Consider the following 24,426-nt stretch of genomic DNA (forward strand, 5'->3'; position numbering starts at 1 on the left):
CCCGTCATGCCGGCTTCCGGCTTTCCCCGACGTGGCCCAATGGGGGCGCGCGGGCCGGCCGGATTGGGCGTGCGGCTCCCGGCGTCGCCGTCCGCGCCAATGGGCTCGTGCCGCGTCCGGGCCGGGGGTTGCGCGAGCTGCGGAGCCGCGGACGCAGCAGCGGCGGGCGGGAGGGGGGCGGCGCGCCGCCGCAGCGGGCCGGGAGCCGCGATGGCCAGGAGGATGGCGCGGGCGCCCCGTTGGATGCTGGGCTGGATGCTGCTCGCCTGCTGCTTGCCGCACGCAGGTACTCGGCCGGGCCGCCGCGGGGGAGGGCGGGATGTGGGGGGCTGCCGTTCCTCCGCGTGCCGCCGGGCCCGGCTCGGGCGATAGCGGCCCCGATGCCGTGTTTGGGCCGGCGCAGCCCCGGCCGCTCGGGGACGGCTGGTGGCCATGCGGTGCCGAGCAGCCTCCGCCCTCGGGACGAGCGCTCACGTCTGTTTCCTGCCGTGCCGCAGAGCCGCTGGCTGTGATGTCCGTGGACATGGGCAGCGAGTCCATGAAGATTGCCATTGTGAAACCTGGCGTGCCGATGGAAATTGTCCTGAACAAGTAAGCTGCTGTCCTTCGGGCGCACCTACCTGCTGCTGTCGGCTGTGGGCTGCCGCTCACGTGGGGGTTTTTAGGGGCTGGAACTTTGGGATCGTGGGGGAGCTCAAATAATTCTGTTTCTGCGGCACAAGAGGAACATCCCCTTCCATGTAGCGTAGAGTGCTCTGAGTTCAGCACTCGTGCTTCCTGACATGGCTGTGGAGCACACACCTGAGCAGCTGGGCGGCAGCTTGGCCTTTACCCTTCTCTCAGGGTGCTTGGTCCCTCTTTGTGAGGGGGGGAAGTGTTAAAAGCAGGCAGCCCACAGTCTGAATAATATCTTGTGCTACAAACATGAGAGGATGTGGTATCGTGTTTCTGTGTGTAGAGAGTTAAGAAGCTGGGTTATCACTTCTCCATAAGGGAGCACGAAGGCTGGTTCGTTTTCCTGCACCTGCCACAACCCACAGTCACTTGTGAAGTGAATAAAACCCTCCTCTCTCTCGGGTGCTATCGCCAGTTCCAGTCCTCAAGACAATGATTGGAGAAACTGCAGCTTGGAGAGCATGTGCACTCAGGACCATCCTTGCTTCATAGGAGTCTAGGCTCAGACAGATAACAAATGCATTTTTCACTCTGAAACTTGGCAGGCATTGGCACAAGCTGGCTTGCTTTGCTCACTGGTGGAAGAAAGCAAAAATAAAGCAAGTTTTGTCTAATCATGAAGTAGCATGTTCCAGAAAATGACTTGTGAGTCTTTGCTCTTCAGGGCAAGTTGTTTTCTTGTAGCTTTGTTAGAAGACTGCTGTTGTGTTACAAGGCATTCAGAAATGGATGGCACACAGAGGTATTTGTGAGCTTAGTGGACAACTTCGAGCCGTTTGGTAGTTGTTGTAGTGAAATACTCTTCCTAGGGCATTCATGCTGGATTTGTAGCAGAGATGATGCATCCATTCTGAAGTTCTCTGGTGTTATGGGAAAAACAGTGGTCTGCTCCACAGCTTCAGTTATTAATTTGAAAGGTTTCTGTCCATGTTTCAGTCAAGCTTATCGTAAGGAACATTAGAAAGTATGAAAATTTTCTAGAGAGGAGTTATTGCAGCGCTTCCAATTAGTGGAGTTTGTCTTCTTCTCAGTAGGTGGTATCTGAGCATCTTGCTGCAGTCTTTCTGAACTGAAAACGCTGCCATCTGTCACGAGGACTTCTGTTTTGAGTGTTGACTTGTATTTCCTTTCTATACAGGGAATCACGGAGGAAAACACCTGTGGCTGTTGCTTTGAAGGAGAATGAGCGGCTCTTTGGTGATAGCGCATTAGGAATGGTAAGAATTCTTGTTACTTATTATGCCAGCTGCAATTCACATGCACAGAATGCATGTTTCTGCTCTTGAGAGAGGTTTGTTAGACAGTAACCGAGCCAAAGAGATGCAGTTGGGTGATTTTCTTTCTTTCTGTAGTCTATAAAGACCCCCAAGGTGGCCTTCAGATACTTTCAAGATCTGCTGGGTAAACAGATTGATAACCCTCAAGTGGCACTGTACCAGTCCCGATTCCCAGAGCATGAGCTGGTGAAGGATGAGAAAAGACAGACAGTTATCTTCAAGCTGTCACAGTAAGTGACTGCTTCTGGGTTCCTGCTGGGTAGGACTTCTGCTGTTGGACTTGCATAGCTGACTGTATTTGCAAACTTCTCCTCTTTCTCATAGAGCATTACAGTATTCCCCGGAGGAGATGCTTGGTATGGTCCTGAACTATTCACGTGGTCTGGCTGAGGAATTTGCAGGTTGGAAAGATTTATCTATTTCTTACAGTATCTGCATATGTTTGTGTATTATAGGACTTAAATAGCTGTTATTGTGTTATAATGTATTTGCATGTGGTTGCTCTAATGGAACAACATGTCTGTTTCAGAGCAGCCCATCAAGGATGCAGTGATCACTGTTCCTGCCTACTTCAACCAGGCAGAGAGGAGAGCAGTGCTGCATGCTGCTCGCATGGCTGACTTGAAGGTTCTGCAGTTGATCAATGACAACACTGCTGTAGCTCTGAACTATGGAGTTTTCAGGAGGAAAGACATCAATGCCACTGCGCAGGTAGGTGTCACTGGGAGATGCAGAGTACCACACTGCATGCATGCAGGGAGAGAGTGCTACAGAGTGAAAAGTCAAAATACCATAACAGTGAGGAAACAGACCTGCTGTTCAGCTAGTTTCCTCGGTCTTCATGTGTTCATCAATGAGATGAAGAGATTAAACTCTCCGTGTGTGGGGTACAGCCATAGAGGCCACAGAGCTTCTGTGGTGAAAGCTAAGTGGATAGGAGTTCACATCTTGTAAGGCTGTTTGTTCCTTGCTCGTCAGCTGGTGGGGAATAATATCAGCATTTTCTTGAGGTTTTTGATGGCTGACTCTGAACTAGTTGATCTTGCTGAGGTTTAAGAAACTTTGAAAGAGCAAAGCTTTGTTTTCTGATTTATAGAATGATTGAAAAAGCTTTCTTGTCTGCTTGTCATATATGATCCTGAATGTCTCCTTATTTTTGATTGAAGCACAAGTCCTGCATCGCTGTCATATGGAGTAAAGCTTGTCCAGGGCATGGATAAACTTAGTGTTCTATCAGGCTTGGAAAGCCATGGGTTCTTTCCTTGTTCATGGGGGATATCGAGGTGTTTCTGCTTCACCGTCCCAGCTTCTCTTTTCAGAATATCATGTTTTACGACATGGGAGCAGGAAGCACCGTTTGTACTATTGTTACCTATCAGACAGTGAAAACTAAGGACTCGGGAACCCAACCTCAGTTGCAGATCCAGGGCATTGGGTAAGAATTCAACACGAGTCTCACAAAACCTGCAGGTCTCAGGAAAGAAATCTTCTGTTTCGTGGTCTCTTTTGCACAGATTTTTTTCAGTGAGACTTCGGGATGGTAATTTGGATAACAAAGTGGAAAACATTTAGAGTGAGATGGTTATGGTTATTAATAATTCTGACATCACTGTCTTGTGCAGGAGGTAGTTGAGAATTTGCAGGAGCCCAGGAGGTAACATTGATACTTAGTCTATTTCAGACTGCTGCTTTTTATGTTTCCTGTTTTTTAAACAGCTTCAATCCATTTTTGTTCAATTCCATTTCATACAGCATTACAGAAGTAGAACATGACAGTTCGGAAAAAGTGGAATATCCTTCTGGAGAGGAGTGAAAATGCACTGCAGTTAAATGTTGCCAAATAAGAAAGGGGAGAGTTGCTTTTCATGTTCAGCTCAGCAATTTGAACTCTAGAACACAGTACTGTTGCTGACAAGATACCTAGGACCTGGCACAGTCATGGCTTGGCTTCTCAGCTGTTTGATGTGCTTAGCAATAAGGCTTTTGCCATAAACATTGTGATGTTTCTTGCTTAGTGGCTACTGTGGTGGTGAATCTTTCTTTTCTTGACATGTTTTTTGGGGGGTAATTGTTACTCTTTTGCAGTCACAGCTGACAGTACATCAGCTATCTTTGACCGCTTTCTGCTCTGAAATAATACGTGAGGTTTTTTGCTTTCAACCCGCCGCAGCTTATTCTGTCTTGGTTCTTTCTTTTGCTCAGGTTTGACCGTACTCTTGGAGGTTTGGAGATGGAGCTTCGTCTCCGAGATTATTTGGCAAAACTCTTTAATGATCAGCACCCCTCGAAAGATGTCCGAAAGAATCCCCGGGCCATGGCCAAGCTGCTGAAGGAGGCCAACCGCCTGAAAACTGTCCTGAGTGCAAATGCTGACCACATGGCACAGGTGGGACGGGGTGCAGAACTCCGAGAGTTCTTAGGGCTGAGGGTGGGATGATGTTATTTAGATTAATTGCTGAATATGGACAGAATTAACTACTTATAGTGTAGATAATGTCATTAAATGCCAGCCACTCCTCTGCAGTGTCAGTATACTGGAAAGAATCACCTGTAGTATTTCAGGGGTGGTGGCACTGGCAGCTCCTTCAGACCTGTGCTCACTTAATAGCTGTTCTGATCAAATGAGTGCATTGGATGAAGGTTAGTTGTGTGGAGCTTGGTAACTAAACTTCCATTGGGTTCAAGAGAAGCTGTCTGTTGTGCCTGTGTTCCATCCTTTCATAACAGCAACTACAGGGTTCAGGTGGAATGCTGTAAGGTCCTAAGTGCAATGACAACACTGGAACTTTTTTGCATGTTAGGCAAATTAGGCAGAGATTCTGGTTGTAGAATGCTCTGTGAAATTTGAATTCTTATCTTTTTTACTGGGCAGATTGAGGGGCTGCTGGATGACATTGACTTCAAAGCCAAGGTCTCAAGGCAAGAATTTGAGGATTTGTGCTCTGACTTATTCCAGCGAGTCCCAGGACCTGTGCAGCAGGCTTTGAGCAGCGCAGAGATGAACCTGGTACGTTTAGGAGTGCATTAGGAAGTCAGAAGGTTTCTGTTGGTAGAGCTGTTGTCTCACGATCAAAGCATCAGTGGCTGTGGCAAGGCATTAGCACTGCTGAGAGGTGCAGATGCCTGCTGCTGTAAAAGGAAGTGGTGTTGGTGCTGCAGAAGTTACTTCTTGCACTGTGGAGCAGGAGTCTGTCATGGCTGTTTGCACTTTCCACCTGAAACAAGGTAGCTGAAGGGTTGATTTGTTTCTGTTATTAAATCTGTACTCTTGGGGTTTAGATTTTAAAGACTGCTCTTTCACTGTTTTGTCTGGGATGACAGTTCTGGTCTCTCTTCTGCAGTTTTACCTTCAAATTGCATGGAAGCTGAGTTACTGCTCTACAGGCTTCTCTTTTGGGAATTCCACTTAGAAGCCCTTTTGCTGATTGTAGTTGAACCAAATGTGATGCAGTCCTTTGGAGAAACTTACTAAATGTTCCCATTCCGGCATTTCAGCCAGGATGCTCTCGAGCATCCTTTGGCTCTGATATTCAGAGCAACACACTGATTCCCCTCTTAAGGTGCAGTGTTTTCATCTCTTCTGCTCCAGCTCACCCTGTGAGTCACTGATCCCCTGGTGTAAACTGTGATCTGTTTAACTGATTCTGATCAAAGTCCCGTGTTTCAGGTGACTGAGCAGTGTCTGTATCAAACCTTTTTGATAGACCTGGTTCCTGTTGCTGGCATGGCTTGTGTCAGTGTGTCTGGGACTTCAGGCGCTGATCTGCACTGGGACTGCAGCATGTAGCGTGGTTACTCTCAAAGCACCGCATTGCTGTGTGGTGCCTAGGGAAGGAACGTAAGGAAACCCTGAACTTAGCTCTCCAAAATTGCTTTCTCAAAGACAAGGTGACTGTTTCCAATCCCTAGGATGGAATTGACCAGGTGATTCTAGTTGGCGGTGCCACACGGGTCCCCAAAGTGCAGGAAGTTTTGCTGAAAGCTGTGGGCAAGTGAGTATGTGAGGCCCCCTTGTAGTATGTCTCCTATTGTAAACTGCTGCACGTGGCAGTGGCTGCAAAGCTCATACCTCCTGCTTTTTGCTTCACAGGGAGGAACTGGGCAAGAATATCAATGCTGATGAGGCTGCTGCCATGGGTGCAGTCTACCAGGCAGCTGCTCTGAGCAAAGCCTTTAAGGTGAAGCCTTTCATGGTTCGAGATGCAGCCATGTTTCCTATCCAGGTAATCCTTTGTTCACCTTTTTGTGCATCATGTGGGTAAATGGGCTGCGTTGGGAGGAACATTTCGGGTGACCTGTTGGATATTTTTAGGGGGTAAAGAAGTTAAGCAGATCTTTCTGCCAATCATAAAAAGCAAACAGAAGAGAGTATTCAGGAATACAGAAAGGATTTACCCAATAAGTGCAGAAATGTGTTGCAAAATGTTTACATGTCCCCCAACATTTACGTGAGGTAGAACGTCCAAATGCTGTTGTAAACCTCTAATGTAAAATGCTGCGAAGGAAGTTTGTAGTTGTGGTGTCTTATTTTATATTCGTGATGCAGGTGGAGTTTACTCGTGAAGTTGAGGAAGATGATAAATCCAAGAGTTTAAAGCATAACAAGAGGATTTTGTTCCAGCGCATGGCTCCTTATCCACAGCGTAAAGTCATCACTTTCAACCGCTACACTGATGACTTTGAGTTCTATGTCAACTATGGAGATCTGTCTTTCCTCAACCAGGATGACTTGCGGTGAGTCAAGGCAGCTGAGCAGACAGCTCTGTGGTGTGCAGTGTGCCCAGCCTATGATGGGATGGCCACCGGTACGTACTCAGCACACCAGCAGTGGCAGTTCCTTACTCTGTGCAGTTGTCCATCGCCATGAGTGTGAGAAGTGACTGGCTGTTCTGCAGCTGATGTCCAATCATTTTCTCCTTTTGTCTCAGAATTTTTGGATCTCTGAATCTCACTACAGTGAGGCTAAAAGGAGTTGGGGAGAGTTTTAAGAAGCACTCAGATTATGAGTCCAAAGGCATCAAAGCTCACTTCAATATGGATGAGAGCGGAGTGCTGAGTCTTGACCGGGTAAGCACTGCCTGCGATGTTTGTCAGCCTGTGTGTTTCCCCAGTTCTGTCCCTGTCTATGGCCGTGAAGGTCCCTGCTTAAAACTAATTCTCTGCTCGCTTCTCCAAGGTGGAATCTGTGTTTGAGACCTTGGTGGAAGACAAGCTGGAGGAGGAGTCAACGCTGACAAGTAAATGCTGAAATTCAATATTTGTGCTGGCTGTTGTTTTACCAGCAGTAGCCGGGTTTACTGTGAGCCTGCTGTTTATCTGAGCACAGCAGGCACCATGTGTGAGAGGGGAAGGAGGTTAAGGAGTTAACCATAGCCTTGGAATGTATGTACAGCTCCAGAAAACTTAAAAGCCCTTTGTAGGTGTCCTCTGCAAGGAGGTCTGAGATGTCATCTGCTCCTATGGTGACTGGCATGCGTTGCAACTTGAGAAATTGATGTTCTCTCCTTATTCATCTACAATCGATCATTTCAGAAAGCCTGTCCAGAAAGCAAGCCCTGCATTCGCAGCCCTGCATTGTTCTCCCTTCTATTTGTGATATTCTGATCTTTGCTTTGCACTGTTTGGATTTTAGAGCAAGCGCATAAACTACCATGTAGAGAGAAGTTGGAAATGTGCGTGTTTGGCGGTGAAGGAGAGATGCAGGGAGGGCTGACGCAGGTACAGGCTGAACCTTGGAGCTTTTTAGCTGAAGTTACAAATTTCAGGTCATATTCCTGCAAAGGTGGAGGCCAAACTTCTGTAAGCACACAAAATTAAGTCAGGAAAGAATGAGCTTCTGTAGCGTATGTGAAGTAGTTAGGAACTCCTTGGTGGTTATCACAACTGGAAGGAGAACTGAGTGCTGACAACGGCTGTCATCCTCCTTTGCAAGCACTATATTCTGCAATTTTTGTCTCCTATTGACAGAACTTGGTAACACCATCTCAAGCCTGTTTGGGGGCGGTGGCCAAGTACCAGAGGCTGGAGAGAACCTGACAGATTCAGTTCAGGTGAGTCACCTGGGCTAAGTGCCCTGATGCTAAGGGGCTGGGGAGCCCCTGGTTCTTGCTGGAGCTGCTAAAGAGGCAGCAACTCGTGAGCAGGATTAAGGATGACTGGCAGAGCATCAGGACTTTAAGTCTGTATTTTTCAGGAAGTGCAGAATTCTTCCAAGTTTCACGTGGTATGCATTTAAAGAAATATGGGGGGGGGGGGGTTTGCTGGCAAGTCTAGCAATGGTGGACTAACTTGAAATAATTTGTTTCTGAAGAAGTCTCACATTTCTAAATTGTTTGGCGGCATATAAATAGGTTTCTGCCTGTGCATTGTTAGTGCAGGTCTACCAGGCTCCTTGCATCCTCATGGGTAACACAGGCACAACTGCAGTTACTCTGGCAGTACTGATCCAATTTCCTTCCAGTGAGATGAAAATTCTGTGCCCTGGATGCATGTCCTACACTGAATTATCTCTTAATCAATTATCTGGCTCTAGCTCTCCTAGAGCATTCCCTCACCAGTGAATGAAGGCACTGTGAATGCTTTGTTTATGCAGAGAATTTTCTGTTCTGTGAAAAATTTGCATGGAATTTCTACTTAAGAAGCACTCTCTTGGTTTCCTATGCTGACCAGGAAGAAGAAGAAAGCCTAGCAGAAGCAGCTAAAGAAGAGCAGGGGGTGAAACAGGGCCAGAAGAGTAGTGCAGAAGAAGCTGGTGAAGAGCAGGGAGAGGAGAAACAGCAGTCACCACCTCCAGATCAGGCAGAAGCCGTCCATCCTAAGGAAGAGTCTCAGAAAAACGAAGAAGGCGAGAAATCGGAGGCTCAGGTAGGCTTTGTGTGGAAGGAATGGGATGGAGATTTTGGTGTTTGAGTAGTATGTAAAGTAGCAAATACAATTCTTATGGTCTTGAAACGGTCAGTGGCGTTCTTCTTTCTCTATAAATGCCCTGCCTTGGAAATAGTTGGTTAGTTTGTCTTCAGTTGCAGTAAATGCATTTTCTCTCTTCTACGCAAGCCTCTCTTAGAACACTCTCAAAGGCTACAGGGCAGTGTCAGAATTCCCCAATACTCCTGTGGAAATGTGCCAGTGCACACTTCCACTTCTGTCCTCTGACGCCCAAGTTTTATTCTTGCTTCCTTGACCAGTCTTGTGTAACCAGGTCTTTCGAGTTCAGCTGCATTAAAATGTCCTTCAGACTATTTGGAATACGAAGCAAATCTGTCCCCTTGCCTAAAAATTCATTCTGTCTGTTATAGGATCCTAAAGAAGATAGAGAAACTGTAAAAGAGGAAGAACTCTCCAAAAGTTCTGGTGCAGGCACTGCTGCCAAAGCAGAGGAAGAGAAAAAAATCAAAGCACCCAAGAAGCAGAAGCTCGTCCATGAGATCACGATGGAACTGGATGTAAATGATGTGCCTGACCTGTTGGAGGATGAACTGAAAAGCTCAATGAAAAAGTATGTTTTAAATGGCTCTCTTTGGTTAAAATTCTACATGAAGGAAACGAGTTGCTTTGGGACCAAACAAAGAGAAGGCTTAAAAAAAATAAAAGAAGTAGATCTTCCTGAATTCTGTTCCCCGTGCAAGAGTGATTCCTTTTGTACTCCCTTAAACTGATGTGCTTTGAGTGAAAATTGGGCTTCGTGGCCTGAAGCAGCCATCTGGCCTTGGATTAGCTTCCTGTCTTTGGCAACTGCTTGAAGTGAGCCAGGGGAAAATATCTCTAAAGTAGATGTTGGCAACTTTGTTGTGTCCGTGTTCTGGGACTGCAGCAATCTGCCTAGAGGTGGCTCTCAATCTAACAGGGATCTTGGAGGTGGTGGGTATAGCAGCAGCCAGAGAAGCATTGTGCAAATACTTTCTGCTGGGTTTCTTTAGTCAAGAAGTGTTTCAGATTTTAAATTGTCAATGCTGTGAGTTTGGTGAAGAGTTGAATTTAGAGTTCTTTGCTCTTCGTTATTTTTTCACATTTTTTTCTGTCACCTTCTCCTAGAAATGGAGGACTGAAGGAATGGTAATTGCTTGCATGGTGCAGCTGTGCACAGGCACTTGTGTTTATGATATGGTACTCAGCTGAAGGCGCTTGCTGCCTTCAATTTCTGCTCTGTTCACTTGCTAGGCTCCAAGATTTGACAGTCAGAGATCTGGAGAAACAGGAAAGAGAAAAATCAGCCAACAGCTTGGAGTCATTCATCTTTGAGACCCAGGTAAGAGAGGAAAATACAGGAATAAGAATTCCTGGAATGTTGGTAGAAGCGGCTTGTGTAGCTTGGCTGATTTGGATTTTCTCTGAGCTGATTAGAAGAGCTCAGCTCTCTTCCTTTAGTCACTTTTTCTACTAGCATTAGGCCTATCAAACACGTTGAGCTGAGAGTTTTCTTCGGCACAGAATGACCACTTCACTGGAGTGTTTCCAGCATGTTAGATTTGTGGTTACAGCATCCCATATGTATGCCTGTACGTGTGCTTTGGATCAGTTGCACTCAGGCTGGACAGAAGCTACAGCTTCTCAAAGACTGTTGTACAGAAGAGGCAATTAGCAACAACCTTTATCATCATGTACCTGGTGACCCCCACTGCCTGCCCCCCCCCTTGTGTGCATCCATCTTGCACCTTGTAATGCTGTGAGCAGGAGCCCAGATTTGGGAGGCCTGAAGGAGAATCTGTAGTCAGCAAATGCAGCACCCTTGGAGATCAGGGCCCAGTCCAATTAGAAGCAGGTGAACTGGCTGTTTTTCCTTCCGCAGTCAGTGGTATTTGAAGGAAGTCCTTGCTTTGTTCTTTACAGGACAAGCTTTACCAAGAAGAGTACCTGTTTGTCTCAACAGAGGAGGAGAGAGAAGAAATTTCCAAAAAGCTTAGTGAAGCTTCAAACTGGATGGAGGAGGAGGGCTATGCAGCTGCAACTAAGGTATTGCAGTCGAGATACCAGTCTGCTACAGCTGACATAGAAATAACCACGTGAGCTCGTAGATCCAACTTGATCCTTTCTAATGTAAATGTTGAGAATGTCTTGCTTCCTCACTGCACTGTGCATGGACATAATGTGTGTTAGTTCTTCCGGTCACAGCTTCACAAATGATCTTGAGCAGCCTCATCAATAACCTGTTGATTTAATATTTTCACTATATGGAAATAGTGTACTGGATAGAGAACTACACAGCTGTAGTTATAACTTCTGGAGTTGGCACTGGGCAAGCTAATTTTCTCCTTTCTGCTCTGCTCCATTTACAGGAGCTGAAAGACAAGCTTGCAGAGCTGAAGAAGCTTTGCAGGAACCTCTTCTTCCGTGTCGAGGAAAGGAGGAAATGGCCAGAACGGCTGGCTGCCCTGGAGAGTCTGATTAACCACTCAAACATCTTCCTCAAGTAAGATAAGCTGCTAGGAAGAAGAGTTGTGCAGGTGATACCGTAAGAGATGTGTACAAAACATGACCACGTTGAATATTTTCTGAAAGTCACTAATGCCTGTGAGGAGAGGTGGCCAAAATTCAGCTTCCCTAGAGCTTAGTTCTGCAGATTGTGTTAACAGAAGCTTGCAAACCCTGTGTAAAGTGGAAGGAGGAAAGCATCCATAGCTGTATGCACCATTTCCAAGCAGAGTTTTTTTCTTTGTCCTATGGCCTCACGCTGCTGTGATGGCTCTGTCTGCTGGCCTTGCTTCCCATTCCTAGCACAGTCTGTCCATGGTTGTTTGGCTAAACAAAATTAAACTTTCTCTTTAACTTTAAGGGGAGCCCGAATGATCCCGGAGTCTGACCAGATATTCACAGAGGTGGAACTGGGTACACTGGAAAAAGCAATCAATGAAACAACGGTAATGAGGGTTGCAGTGATGGGGCAGATTGGGTTGTGCTGCTTGTTCTGAGTAACTGTGTGCTTTCACTCCAGGTTGGGGAATAGAGAGTGCATGTCTTGTTTCAATGGCACCAGAAACCTTTTGTGTGTTCAGTGTCTTCTAATCCCCACTGTGACCTCAGAAAGCACCAGGGGATAATCGTTCTTGTTCTGCATGTGGACAGTTATCTCACAGCCCATCATCTGCTACATGCAGCTCTCCACTGGGTTTTGAGAGTTCTGTTTCTTTTTGCCCCCTGGGTAACTAAGAAACTAGTTGAAAGGAGCAGTGTTATCCTGAGCAATATTAGAAGGCTCAGGAGCAATGACTCCGAGGTGGTTTGATATAGAGTAATTCCTGGAATTAAGAAGTCTCCAAAAAGTACTTTTCCCCACCCATCCTACAGGCATGGAAAAATGAGACCCTGGCAGAACAGAATAAGCTGTCTCCTGCTGAGAAACCTGTCCTGCTGTCCAAAGATATAGAGCTGAAGATAGCAGGCCTGGACAGGGAAGTGCAATATCTTCTGAACAAGGCCAAGTTTGCAAAACCAAAACCCAAAAAGGAGAAGAATGCCACTAAAACTGATTCAGGCAAGAATGCTACAGCAACCTCTGAGAGTGAGAACACTATCCCTCCCACGGAGGGGAAGCAAGAAGGTAAGGAGCAGTGGGAGAGTATGTCCTTACTGTTACACAATTACCGTACAGTAGCACTGAATGAAGGCAGCTAAATATGTGAAAGTGAGTTAGCTGAAGGATCAAATGATCCTCCTAGTTCCCCTCTGAAACCCTGTATTTCCTAGGGTGTGTTGGCTATATCCTTTATAAGAAGGACAAGCTGTCAGTTGCCTTCTGGATGTCTAGAACAAGTATTCACAGCTGTGCTCTGTGTCAAGGAATAGATAGATGAGAGAGGTTTGTAGCTTGGGGGATACTCGTTAAAAAATCACCATCATCATTAAGACTTGGTATTTTCCTAAGTTTTTTAGGATCCTCAAATTCTGAGTGCCCTGTTACTCTTCAGTCTGGACTGCTGTGTTTGTCAGCACAGTTCCTCTTGCCTAAGACGTTCTGCTTGTAGTCACAGCCCCTAAGGCTGCTGGTGGGTGCAGTGGGTGAATCTCCAGGGCTTCTAGGGACTGAAAGCCAACAGACAGAGGCAGTGAGAAGATGAAGTTCTCTTTTCTTTTGAATGTTGTAAAGAGATTGCTGTCAGAGTGAAGTACTGCAGTGTCCTGCTAGATACCACTGCTGGTCACCAGATCTTGCACCTGATCTCAGTAGTTTTTCACTTCTGTGCTGTTTCTTTCTGCTTGAAATACAGAGAAACCTGAGGATATCAGTCCAGCCAAGGAACCCCCTACGAATGAGAAAGTAGTGACAGATGATGAGCCTGGATCAGACTCCGGTGAGTGTGTTTGAATAATGGTCTGGAACTTGGGGGCTGAGTGCAGGCTTTTTGTCTTCATGTTTTAGATGTAGGAGGTGGAATGTGGTAGAACTCCAGGTTATGGAGTAGTTCTTAGGATGAAAATCTTTGGTTCCTTACTGCTCCACGTTTTCAGTGTTCAGTGCAAAGCTGATTTATGCCTTTATGGCAGTGGTTTATAGCAGTTTATAGCCAGACCTTTTGCTTAAGCCTGCCTTTGTCAGAGCACTTAAGGAACTGATGTGCAGGTGTTTTTCTGCCGTCTCTTTTGAGGATATCCAGTTTTCAGCAGGTGGGGGATCACGTGTTGAGCACTCTGCAGCTGAGTATCAGTTCCAGGAACATTCCCTTGGTTTATGTACCATAGATCAAAAGTTTAATTGAATAGTTAATGAATATCAGTGACTTTTGATTTTGCACTGTGCTGTTAAAGCTGTTACAGCGTGTAACAGTGTTTACTTCATTGCACAGGGTCCAAAAAAGAGAAGAAAGCAGAAGCTGGAGGAGAAAGCAGGAAAAATGATGAGTTGTAACACCCCTGAAATCCCTCTAGTGTCAACATCTATTTATTTCATCGTTACCTTCTTGTTTTTATAATGGACTGGGTTAGTTATGTAAATGGAACACAACAAACAGTCTGAAAACACAATGGGATAGAGATGTACATTTTCTTCTTTCTGGGGATTTTGCCGCTACTAACTTAGTGAATTGGGGTTGTTTTTTGTTTTTCTTTCATGTTTGAAGGTGGCAGGAAGGTGCCCACCAGGAGCTGTTTCAGTGCAGAAGTCACCACTGTGACTCTGCCGTAGGGAGAAAGCGATTTAAGAAATGTTTGAAGCAAGTTGGAACGTGTGCCATGCGCCACAGCTCAGCTGGAGGAGGGCAGTGGGGTTAATGGGGGGCTGGGATGGTTGGTGTCTGTGCAGCCCCGACCTGCAGTGTGGTTTCAGGGAGGGGAGGCGTGTTTCCTTTGGAGCCGTGGGAAAGGGGAAGAGGAGCGGGGAGGCAGATGAGAACGAGATGTGTCTATTTCCACAGACTGCAATTAAAACCATTTCTATCCACGCTCTGTAGCAGAGTCTGAAAACTATTAATTGAGCGTTTAGTTTCCTGAAGCCAAGAATGAATGACAGCAGAATGAAGGCGTCAGTGCAGCTGACAGTCAGACCGACCCCTGCAACGGACTGTGGGCCGAACCAGACCTTCCCGGCAGTGTGTAAACTGCTCCCTCGCTGTCCGTGTGCTGTCCGTGTGCTCGCACTGCTCCCGTGCCCCGCGTGTCCCCGCCCCGGGCTCCCGGGCACCTCGTGTCGCTGTGCATCCCGTGTTGTTCTCCGTTGGCCTCCGCCCAAACAAATTAAAACGACGCTTCCCGCCCGTCTCTTTAAGGACAAAAAAAGTCCTGTTTGCTTTGAGAATTAGAAGCTGGCGGCAGTTCTGCGCGGCGGAGCGGAGCCGCACCGCAGCCTTCGGCAGCGCGGGATGCCGCGCGCGGCGGAACGGAGCGGGGGCGGGGCGCGGGGAGCGGCGTCCAATGGGAAAGGCGGAGGGGGGCGGGACTTCCGCGCTAGGCAGGGCGGCCGGGGTCGCTCGCGGCCGCCGGTTCTTGGAAGGGCTCGGCGCTGCTGGCTCCTCCGCTCCGCTCGGCGTTCCTGGGAGCGCGGCGCGATGGCGGTCGGCGGGTACGGGCGGTACCGGGCGGTCATCTTCACAGCCATGTTCGTCGGGTACACGCTGTACTACTTCAACCGCAAAACCTTCTCGTTCGTCATGCCCGCCGTCATGGCCGAGGTGCCGCTGGACAAAGACGACCTGGGTGAGTGCAGCCGGGCGGGGAGCTGCGGGCCGGGCTGCGGGAGCGCCGCGCTGACACCGCGCTGACACCGCGCCGCGCCGCCGCAGGTCTGATCACCAGCAGCCAGTCCGCCGCGTACGCCGTCAGCAAGTTCGTGAGCGGCGTGCTGTCCGACCGGCTGTCCGCGCGCTGGCTGTTCGCCGCCGGGCTGCTGCTCGTCGGGATCGTCAACGTGCTGTTCTCGTGGAGCGGCTCCGTCGGCGCCTTCGCCGCGCTGTGGTTCCTGAACGGGCTGGCGCAGGGGCTGGGCTGGCCGCCGTGCGGGAAGGTGCTGCGGAAGGTGAGCGTTCGGGATCCAAAAGCGCTGTGGGAAACGGGGCGAGCGGCCGCGGCGTCCGGCTCCGAGCGGAGCAGCCGGGCGGAGGGGAGCCGTCGGAGCGGACTGCGCGCCGCTGTGAGCGCGCGTTCTCGTGTCGCCGTTCTCATGTCGCCGACAGCCGAATGGCTCCGAGCGCACCTTTCAGTGAGGAGCTGGTGGTTAAGCCCGGTGCTTGATCACAGAATTGCTGGGGTTGGGAGGGAATCTCCGAAGATCGCCCACCCCCCCGACCGGCAGGTGCCCAGGTGGGCTTCCAGATGGGTCTTCAGTATCTCGGGAGTAGGAGACTCCCCCAGCTCTCCGGGTGGCCTGTTCCAGGGCTCCATCACTCTGACAGTGAAGTTCTTCCTTGTGTTAGCGTGGATCTTAACGCGGCAGCGAGTCCTAAAGATCCCCCAGCTCTCCCCTTACTGCTCACAGTGCAGTGCCAGCGTTTCCAGGAGGAGCAGCTCCTACCCAGTGAGTACACAGAACTGCACGCTCACAGATTTGCCTTTCCCATCCCATGGCTCAGTTTCATCGTCTGTAAATGGAAATAGTCCTGAGCTGGCTCATGGTACAAACACCTGTCAAGCTCCTGTGACTGACACTGGCGTAACATTTGGAGCTTTCTACACGACCCAGATCGAGAGGAGAGGCTCCCACTTCAACTGGGCTTGTAGAGCTGTACTCGGGTTGCCCAGAACACTCAGACTGGAGTTATATTGAGGTTTTTCAGGTACAACACTGCATTCTTCTTTCACATCCCTTACACCATTTTTCTTGTTGTTGCACAGTGGTTTGAGCCTTCCCAGTTTGGGACTTGGTGGGCAATCCTGTCTACAAGCATGAACTTGGCTGGAGGCTTAGGCCCCATTGTCGCTGCTCTCGTGTCTCTGAACTACGACTGGCGCATGACTTTGTCCTTCTCTGGCTTCATCTGCGTGATTGTCTCTTTTGTTTGCCTTGTCCTGATTAAAAATGAGCCAGCGGATGTTGGGCTGCCCAACATTGACCAAGGAACCAAGAAAGGGAAGAAAGGTGAGCGATAGATTCAGCTGTAAGTGAGCAGCGTGTGAGATGCTGCTGTGCCTTCTGTGTGTTCAGGTACAGATGTGTCACCCTCAGTGGGCAGAGCTCTCAGTCCTTTCTTCTTCCTGAAACTGCTGCTCAGGAGGATACGTTTAAGGGAATGCTTTCAGCAGCTTTATTCTGCTAAGTGCCAAGCTGTTGTGTTTTACTTTAAAATCATACATATATGTATATATATGTGTGTGCTTTATTTTATAGGTATGTATGTGAAATAATATGACTTATAGCTGAAACACACGCACACATAAAAATCAGACACCAAGCTACATGCAGGTGGGGGCTGATATTTCTGAGGCTGTGGAAGCGACATGCAGAGGGAGGGCCTGGCCATCACTGCAGTTCTGTTCCTCAGTCCACCAGCCCATGAATGTTGTTGTTTCATCCACCAGTCCATATTATTTCCTCATACTGAATACCACCCTGCTTTCACGGGACCTTGTTTTTTATGGATTGTGAGCAGAGCCTTCCAGGGGGTAATGGAGAGGAAAAAGTGCAGCAGCAGGAAATGGCTCCTTAAGCTTTTCTCCCCTGTTGCAGAGGACAGGCAGCTCTCCCCTCACCCCTCCACAGTTCTCCTGACCCCTGCCTTGTGGTGGACTCTGCTCAGTGTTTTTTGTCCTAACTAGGACATCTGGTTAGTAAATGTTTGTTCAAAGTACTGAGCGTGATGCATCTCTGAAAGCAGAAGAGGTAGAGGAGAATTGCAACATAGGTTTGCTGCTGAATTTTAAAGGCTAGTGGAAACTCATCCATCACCTGCACTGTCCTGTGATGCATGTGCTGCTGGACTGCCTCTCTTAGTGTAAGAAAGCAGTGTTGCTTCCCCGGGGTGTTCTTCGGGGAGATCACATCTGCAGGGTGTGACTGATGCAAAGACCAAGGTACAACCTGAAAGTCAGCGTCTCTGGATGAATATCTTCCCTGTGAGGGTGTCCTTATGCAGAAATGCTCTTCTGACAGCTTTTCGTGCTGCCCCTGAGTTGCTGTGGTTCTGTGGCAGTGCTCAAGCAGGAGCAACACTGATCCTGATCTTTCTTATAGGTTCCCCCAGTGACAACAGCACTTTGGCAGAGCTGCTCCTCTCGCCATACCTTTGGGTGCTCTCTACAGGCTACCTGGTGGTGTTTGGTGTGAAAACCTGCTGTACTGACTGGGGACAGCTCTTCCTGATCCAGGAGAGGGGACAATCCATGCTTGTGGGTAAGATGCAAAGCCGCGCTTTTGGATGTTGTGTGTGTGTGTGTGTGTGTGTGTGTGTTTGAGAGGTGTTCAGAGAGCTCAGCTGGGAACAGCAAGAGAACCCAGACACACCTGGCTGCTTTGATGCACACAGGTATTGAAATAAGTTGCTGACACAGTTACTGCATGTGCTGAGTGCCTCCGTGCTGTTCTGTGCCCTCCTGGCAGACTGTGGTGTTCCTGCACAGCTGGAGGATCTCATCCTGCAGTGCTGCTCAAAGCTTGCAGTAAACTGGCAGCACTGAGCTTGGCCTAAAGCACATCAACCACAGCTGACGGACTGTTGTTTCCTTGGCTCTGATCTAGGTAGTTCCTACATGAGTGCCTTGGAGATCGGGGGCCTGGTGGGAAGCATTGCTGCTGGATACCTTTCTGACAGAGCAGTAGCAAAAGTAAGTATGCAGGTGTGCATGCTAGCTGTGTGCTAGCACGGCTTCAATGTGAGCTGCTTCTGAATTTTGTTTGTGGCTTCTTTGGGGAGTGCTTAAGGGTATATTTTTTTCTTCCTGTAATACCTGCATTGGTGCACACAGACCTACACTTTCCTTGTGCGCACATTTATGTTGTTCTGGAGATTCAGGATGTCCAGGACGCGTAGGCAGAGCACAGCTGCTTTGTGCTAGAAAATTCTCAGTTTCATGTTTCCTTCTTCCTTCCCAAGCTCTTCTGGATGCAGCTGTGTCTAAATGACCCTGCTTTGAAATAGGACTCCTAAAAACCAGACCATTCCTGGTTTAACCCCTCTCTTTCCCTTCACACAGAGGTAGTTTGGAGGCACGCAGCCCATCTCAGCAGTGTAACAGAGGTGTTAACTGGGTGCAGTCAGGCTGGTGTTGCCTCTGCAGGACACAGCTGCAAGAAATAGGCCCGTTCCCAGTTCTGCTTCGTGCTTTCCGAATTTCCATGTTGAAAGAGATGCAATGTGGTTGTTGATAATTAATTTTTTTTCCAGCAGAAGACAACTAAAACCCAACTCACCGGGTTCTTCTTCAAAGGAAGCCAGAAGTCTTGCTAAAAGCTGTGCTTCTGATGCACCACTCATGTTTCTGACAGGGCTGTGAGGATGGCATTCTCACTATGAATAAAAAGCTGGAAGGAATCCTTGCAGGCTCTCACCCTTGTTTTTCCTGGCTGTGTCACAGGTTGGTCTGTCAAACTACGGGAACCCTCGGCACGCGCTGCTCCTTTCCATGATGGCAGGGATGTGTGTCTCCATGTTCCTCTTCCGGGTAACAGTCACAGGCAACTCTCCCAAGGTAATCCATGCTCAAGCAGTTGGGCAGCAGTTAAGTGCAGGGTAGGGGTGGGAGGGGTGCCTTGAGGGGAGCCACGCAAACGCAGTGGGATGGCAGGGTTAGGTGTTGTGTTTGAAGGCTGACCAAGTGAAAATGGTTCCATTGATGGCGATGGAGGAGAGGTGTAAACCAAGAGAAAATGTAAAAATTCCTTTTGGTGGAGAGTAACTTCAGGCAATTTTTGTCAATGTAATGTCGTTACGTTATGCTATGAGAAGAGCTGCCCATGCAGAGAAATGTAGGGCACTTCTGCTGACAGTTGATCAGCAAGGAGTTTGGTGCAGCCTTTGATAAATGCAGCTTTGAAGCTTCAGTGTGAAAACTGACCCGAGTCTGTAGTCCTAGGTGCAGGATGCTGCCTAGCAATGAAATGATGGATGTGTTGATGTTTTGCAATAGGTGTCTGTTGTGTTCAGTGATTCTCAACATTAAAGATAGCTGGCAGTTTTTTCTAAGCGTATACCTGACTTGAATCTGACACTGATTGCTAAATAACTGAAATGTATATTTTCTCCATCTTACTCTTTTCTTCTTCAGGAAAATCACTTCTGGACTGTAGCCTTCCAACCTCTAGCTGATCTTACAGGCCTAAAAGAACACGAGGTTTCTGCCTTGCATTTCTTTCTCCCTCTGCCTGTTTCTGCTTTCACTGATCTGCTTTTTTCCAATCCTGCAAGGTTGGTTAGCACTACAGACCTTAGAACCAGGGCATTCAGAAGATTACTGTAAGTTTCGTAAAAGAAACCTTTTCTTACAACTATTTGATAACACTAACTGACTGCAAAAAGTCTGAATCCAGAACTCTCAAGTTTCATATAAGAAGTTCTGAGGATATCTGCTCATGGGGTGAAATTTAGTTACTTAAGGGGGTTTGAGTGTGCTCAGAAGGAATGATCCTTCTCCTGCAGGTGCTCTTCTGTGTAACTTTGGCAAGTTCTTTCCTGTTTCTATTCCCCACCTGGGAAATACGATGGTACTTACTCCCTCCTGAGCATCTTGAAACAGTGTTTATTGTTCATAAGGCATGCTGTGATCTGGAGGCTGGACAGTTACTTACCCTTTGTTGTCTTTCCATAAGCGATTAGAAAGAACTACCTGCTTCAGAATGTTTCTGTGTATGCTAACACCGAACTGAAAATGTTGAGCTTTTGTTGCTGTTTTGCTACTGTTGTTTCTGTTTAGTGACAGCAAAGTTATTAGCTAGTCTTTATCCCTATCTGATCCATTGCTTGCATCTGAACTGAGAATGGCTTTTTTAGTCAGGAGTCCCTGGGATCACTTTTAGAGATGATCTGAGTTGCAGTTCTCTGTCATTTCACAGGCCTGTTGCCCATGCCCATCTATGTTCTGGTTCTTCCTTACAGAATGGGGCATGTCGTGTGCACACAGCTTAGGGGCTGACCTGCAGGACAGTGGGAAGCTCGCCCTTGCTGACTGGTGTGTAGGAGATGCAGCTGGGTTGTTGTTTGAGGCTTGAGCTCTTCTGTCTGCAGATTAAGGAATCAGTGCCAGCCAGAAAATGTCTGAGCCTCTTCCTCGTACTGTGCACCTATGTAGCTGCTGACTTGGCAGTGGCAAAACACAAAGATGTTGTTTGTTTTGACAGCTGTGGATCCTGACTTTGGGAGCTGTGTTTGGGTTTTCCTCATATGGGCCCATCGCCCTGTTTGGGGTTATAGCCAACGAAAGTGCCCCTGCCAACCTCTGTGGCACCTCCCATGCCATTGTGGCTCTAATGGCCAACGGTGAGTAATGTCCATTTCCCCCTTCCCAGAAACTGACTCGTGTTGTTGGTGAGGTATGGCATGACTCCTCAGTGCCAAGTTAATGATCACAGGAAGACATCTAACAAGCAGACTTGTGAGCTGGAAGTCCCAGAGACATTTTCTGGTGTATGTGACAAGTTTTTGTCACGTGCTTTATGCTCAAACAATATCTAAAACAAAAAGTTAGAAAGCAGAATCGCCAGGTGAAAGTGAGAAGTTCAAGTGTTGCTAGCTTTGTTTGTTTTCGTTACAGTTGGGGGATTTCTGGCTGGACTGCCCTTCAGTACCATTGCCAAGCACTACAGCTGGGCCACAGCCTTCTGGGTGGCTGAAATCACCTGTGCTGTGAGCACTGTGGCTTTCTTCTTACTGAGGAACATCCGCACCAAGATGGGGCGGATTCCCAGGAAAGCTGACTGAGGATAAACTGCTTGGTGAAAAGGATGCTCCTGCACTGACGCGAATGAATGATACTTGTTTTTTATTTAACTGGCCTAAGAGTGAGTTTACCTGTTGCTGCAACCTAGATAAAAATCTCAATTTCTCATTCATTTTCACGTGCCTGAAGACACAAAGTTCCTGCTACCGATGGCTTTTTCCCTTGAGATGTGATAATTCAGCTAGTTTACACGTGCAGTGATTTTACTGTACCTCCTTTTTACAGCACTATTGGTAAAGCAAGCGGGTCTCACAGCCTGAGGTACTAAGCTAAAAGTGCTGTAAAATAACTGGCTTCAGGTGCTGTCACATTTCATTTTGTCCTTGTTGTTCTCAGCCATTAACTGTCATTTGACCTCGTTGTTAGGAGCACTGACTTGCACCTTTGCTGCGTTCATTCATCTCTTGCAGCTGCTGTAAATGCAGCTGTCTAAGTTGACTTAGGCCAGAGCTCCCTGCTATCTCTGCCCTTGACCTCTGACAGAACAGTGAATAATGATTATTACGGTACAGCTCCACAACTGATTTGAGAGCAGTGCTGCTTTAGCTTTACCCTGGATTGTTTTTTATAGAGCAGCGTTATGTTCTGGACAAGTGGAACATTGATGTGCTGTGAGGTGGCTCTCCACAGCCACTTAGAAATAGGCAGGTTTCCAAGAAAACTCTCAGCACTTCAGGGAAAAGCATTTACAGAAGCTCCTTCTGTTAACTGATTGTGCCCAGTGTGACTCCTGTTTATGATGTTAATGATTTGCAAGGTAGGCAGCTGCTGCCAGCTCGGCTCGCAGCGCACACTGCAGAGCAGTTAGGATAACTGAGAGCAGGTATTGCAACAGCAGTTGCCTCAGGCACACATCTTCTGCAGCTAGGTTTTATGTTAGCTAGTATTTCTAGCATTGGGTTGCGTTTTGTCATTAAAAGATGTATGATCTAGAACGTTTTCAGCCCCAAACTGCATTTCTTACAGCTCTGGTCTGTCTCAGAGAAAACCTGAGCGGGGCTACCGCTGACTGTGGGCAGCACTGCTCACTCTAACCCAACACTCTTGGCAATAACTGGACTCAGGTTTCTGGTCATGGTTTTGTTGAATATCCTCATGCTTTCCCCAGAGGGATTTATTGCTTTTGGATCCTGGAAGAGGAGAGTTCAACTCCTGAGGAATCACAGGTACTTAACTGAGCAGCTTGGTTGCAAGAGCAGATGGTCAGCCTTAATTAAAATAATGGAAGTAAAGGACATTTTGTACTTAATTATATCTTGTACTATCTGTGAAATAAAACTGGAGCAGTGTCTTTAGGGTTCTGGTTGTCTTGAGGAGATTGGTGAAAGCAGAACTGTCCAAAACCCCTTTTCCTCGTGAGGTGGTAATGGTGTAAATAGGCCTTCCCAAGAGAAAACAGGACAGAAAACAACATCCACCTCTCTAAGGAATGTTTATTATTTCTACACAGAAACCCTTTGTAAAATCATAAATTAGAGCTATACAGAAAAAATTCATATATACAGTCGTGAAAGGAAACAATTGCAGTAGAGCTACGCTGTGTCTTCCACTGTTCACTCACAGGTCTAGGAGCTACAACACCAGAAAAAGCTTCTGTAGCCCAGAAGTAAAGAGCAGTAATAAATCTGTTTAAGGTCAATTTTACATGAGAGGAGCAGAACGCAGTATCCTGGGAGATAGGAAACATGTTTTCAGACTATGAGGTCTCTGCTGTGGTGAAGAGAGCTCTGGGACACAGCTGCCAGGGAAGAAAAAGGCCCTGCTCTTCATGGAGAGGAGACCACGCAACAGGCAACTCATTTTCTATGATCCAGGTCCAAATGGTCCAGCTTTCTCAGCCACCTCCAAAGCAAGCTTCAAGTTCTGATCAAACAATTCACATCTGAAATTGAGAAAATCAGAAGAGGATGGATGGCTTTATTTATAGAAAGGCCAAGGCAGACAGCACCTCTACAGTGCCTGGCTGTGCATCCTTCAAGGAGAGATTCTGTAACTTAAGAGAGCAATCTGCTGTCAACCTGGGACTGGCTGTCAGCTAAGAAGAAAGCTTCTCATATGGACTTTAACACTATATTAGGACTGCACGGATCACACCAAGGAGAAGCAACTCCCATTTCTTTAGTAGCGCAGCACTGGAAGAAGCACTGCCATGTAGAATCAGAAATGAGTTGGAAGGGACTTCTAAAGGTCACGTGGTCCAACTCCCCTGCATACCTGCAGCAGTCACTGTTTTTCCTCTTCTGTCATCTCTGTATCTGGGCTGTGCCAGCACTTGTTACTGCACAGGCACAAAGCAGAGCAGGGTGAGGCTACTTTCTTACTAGTAGGCTTCTCCCTTACCTGATGGGCATCTCCAGAGAGTAGAAAGGATTCTTCAGAGCAAAGTCAGAGTAAATCTCGTAGATCTTGCGGAGCAGAGCATCTATCCCTGCCTGCCTGGGGTCAGCGAGCACCACAAATTTAATCCCTGGAACGACAAAGAGGAGCATGAGGAGGGCTGAGCCCCTGGCAGCCCTGCAGAGCAGAGCAGGCCAGGCAGTACCTGTCAGCGTCTGGAAGCAGTGCAGCTTGAAGGTGTCGGTCTCCAGCATCTCGATGCCTGAGCTGCCCACCTCCGGGGAGAGCTGCGAGCCGATAGCGAACAGCCTGCAAGGAAACGGCCCTGAGCCCCCGGCCCCGCCGCCCCCTTCCCCCTCCCCACCCCGGCCCCGCCGCTCCCGGCTCACGAGTGGAACATGGAGGCCAACATCAGCTTCTCGTTGGAGGAGAGGCGGTGGCGGCCGAAGCGGATGGACACGGGGTAGTTGGCGGGGTTGCTCAGGAACTCCAGCACATCCTTGCCGTCGGCCGTCAGGCGCCCGTTGACCTCGGCGCCGTTGATGGCAAGCACGGCGTGGCCAACTGCGGGAACAGCGCGGTGTCAGCGGGGCCCGGCGCGGCCCGGCACCCCCCACGCCCGGCGCGCACCGCGGATGCCGTCGCGCTGCCCGAAGGCCACAACGACGCGTTCGTCGCGCGGGCGCAGGACCAGGTCCAGCGGGAAGCTGAACGTCTTCTCGGTGTCGCTGCGCGGCGCGTAGTGATCCAGCTGGTAGATGAGGCCGCCCGCCTTGTTCACCACGTACACGCTGAAGATCGCCATGGCGCCGCCCGCCCGCGGAAGTGACGTCGTCGCGTCTGCCGG

At 48.3% G+C, this 24,426-nt stretch overlaps 3 protein-coding genes across 8 annotated transcripts; 2 read left to right on the forward strand and 1 right to left on the reverse strand.

Moving 5' to 3' along the window:
• Positions 1-222: 222 nt before the first annotated feature.
• Positions 223-13,791, forward strand: HYOU1 (hypoxia up-regulated 1; the record flags this gene model as incomplete). The annotated part of the gene is made up of 24 exons (XM_079545825.1): positions 223-286; positions 498-591; positions 1,814-1,892; positions 2,028-2,182; positions 2,277-2,353; positions 2,482-2,663; positions 3,272-3,387; positions 4,155-4,338; positions 4,825-4,959; positions 5,862-5,944; positions 6,043-6,175; positions 6,499-6,686; positions 6,881-7,019; positions 7,129-7,189; positions 7,920-8,002; positions 8,622-8,816; positions 9,248-9,447; positions 10,110-10,197; positions 10,779-10,901; positions 11,225-11,358; positions 11,722-11,806; positions 12,234-12,486; positions 13,154-13,237; positions 13,730-13,791. 24 exons carry the CDS (start codon positions 223-225, stop codon positions 13,789-13,791), a joined length of 2,997 nt encoding a protein of 998 aa, XP_079401951.1.
• Positions 13,792-14,926: 1,135 nt separating this feature from the next.
• SLC37A4 (solute carrier family 37 member 4) lies at positions 14,927-21,223 on the forward strand (the record flags this gene model as incomplete). Of its 2 annotated transcripts, XM_079545755.1 has the most annotated exons (9): positions 14,927-15,074; positions 15,161-15,393; positions 16,209-16,452; positions 17,545-17,703; positions 18,049-18,134; positions 18,885-18,998; positions 19,575-19,640; positions 20,644-20,782; positions 21,057-21,223. In XM_079545755.1, the coding sequence occupies 9 exons, from the start codon at positions 14,927-14,929 to the stop codon at positions 21,221-21,223; spliced, it is 1,356 nt and encodes a 451-aa protein (XP_079401881.1). The 2 variants fall into 2 exon arrangements, with proteins under 2 accessions (XP_079401881.1, XP_079401882.1); XM_079545756.1 differs by lacking the exon at positions 19,575-19,640.
• A 1,822-nt stretch (positions 21,224-23,045) lies between these two features.
• Positions 23,046-24,384, reverse strand: TRAPPC4 (trafficking protein particle complex subunit 4; the record flags this gene model as incomplete). Of its 5 annotated transcripts, none has more annotated exons than XM_079545697.1 (5): positions 23,046-23,124; positions 23,583-23,709; positions 23,785-23,833; positions 24,076-24,143; positions 24,210-24,384. In XM_079545697.1, the coding sequence occupies 5 exons, from the start codon at positions 24,382-24,384 to the stop codon at positions 23,046-23,048; spliced, it is 498 nt and encodes a 165-aa protein (XP_079401823.1). The 5 variants fall into 5 exon arrangements, with proteins under 5 accessions (XP_079401823.1, XP_079401822.1, XP_079401820.1 ...); XM_079545696.1 differs by having other exon boundaries at positions 23,785-23,866; XM_079545694.1 differs by having other exon boundaries at positions 23,785-23,888; positions 23,969-24,143.
• Between the last annotated feature and the right edge of the window lie 42 nt (positions 24,385-24,426).

Source organism: Tetrao urogallus (genome assembly GCF_951394365.1).
Source record: "Tetrao urogallus genome assembly, chromosome: 22".
NCBI lineage: Eukaryota > Metazoa > Chordata > Aves > Galliformes > Phasianidae > Tetrao > Tetrao urogallus.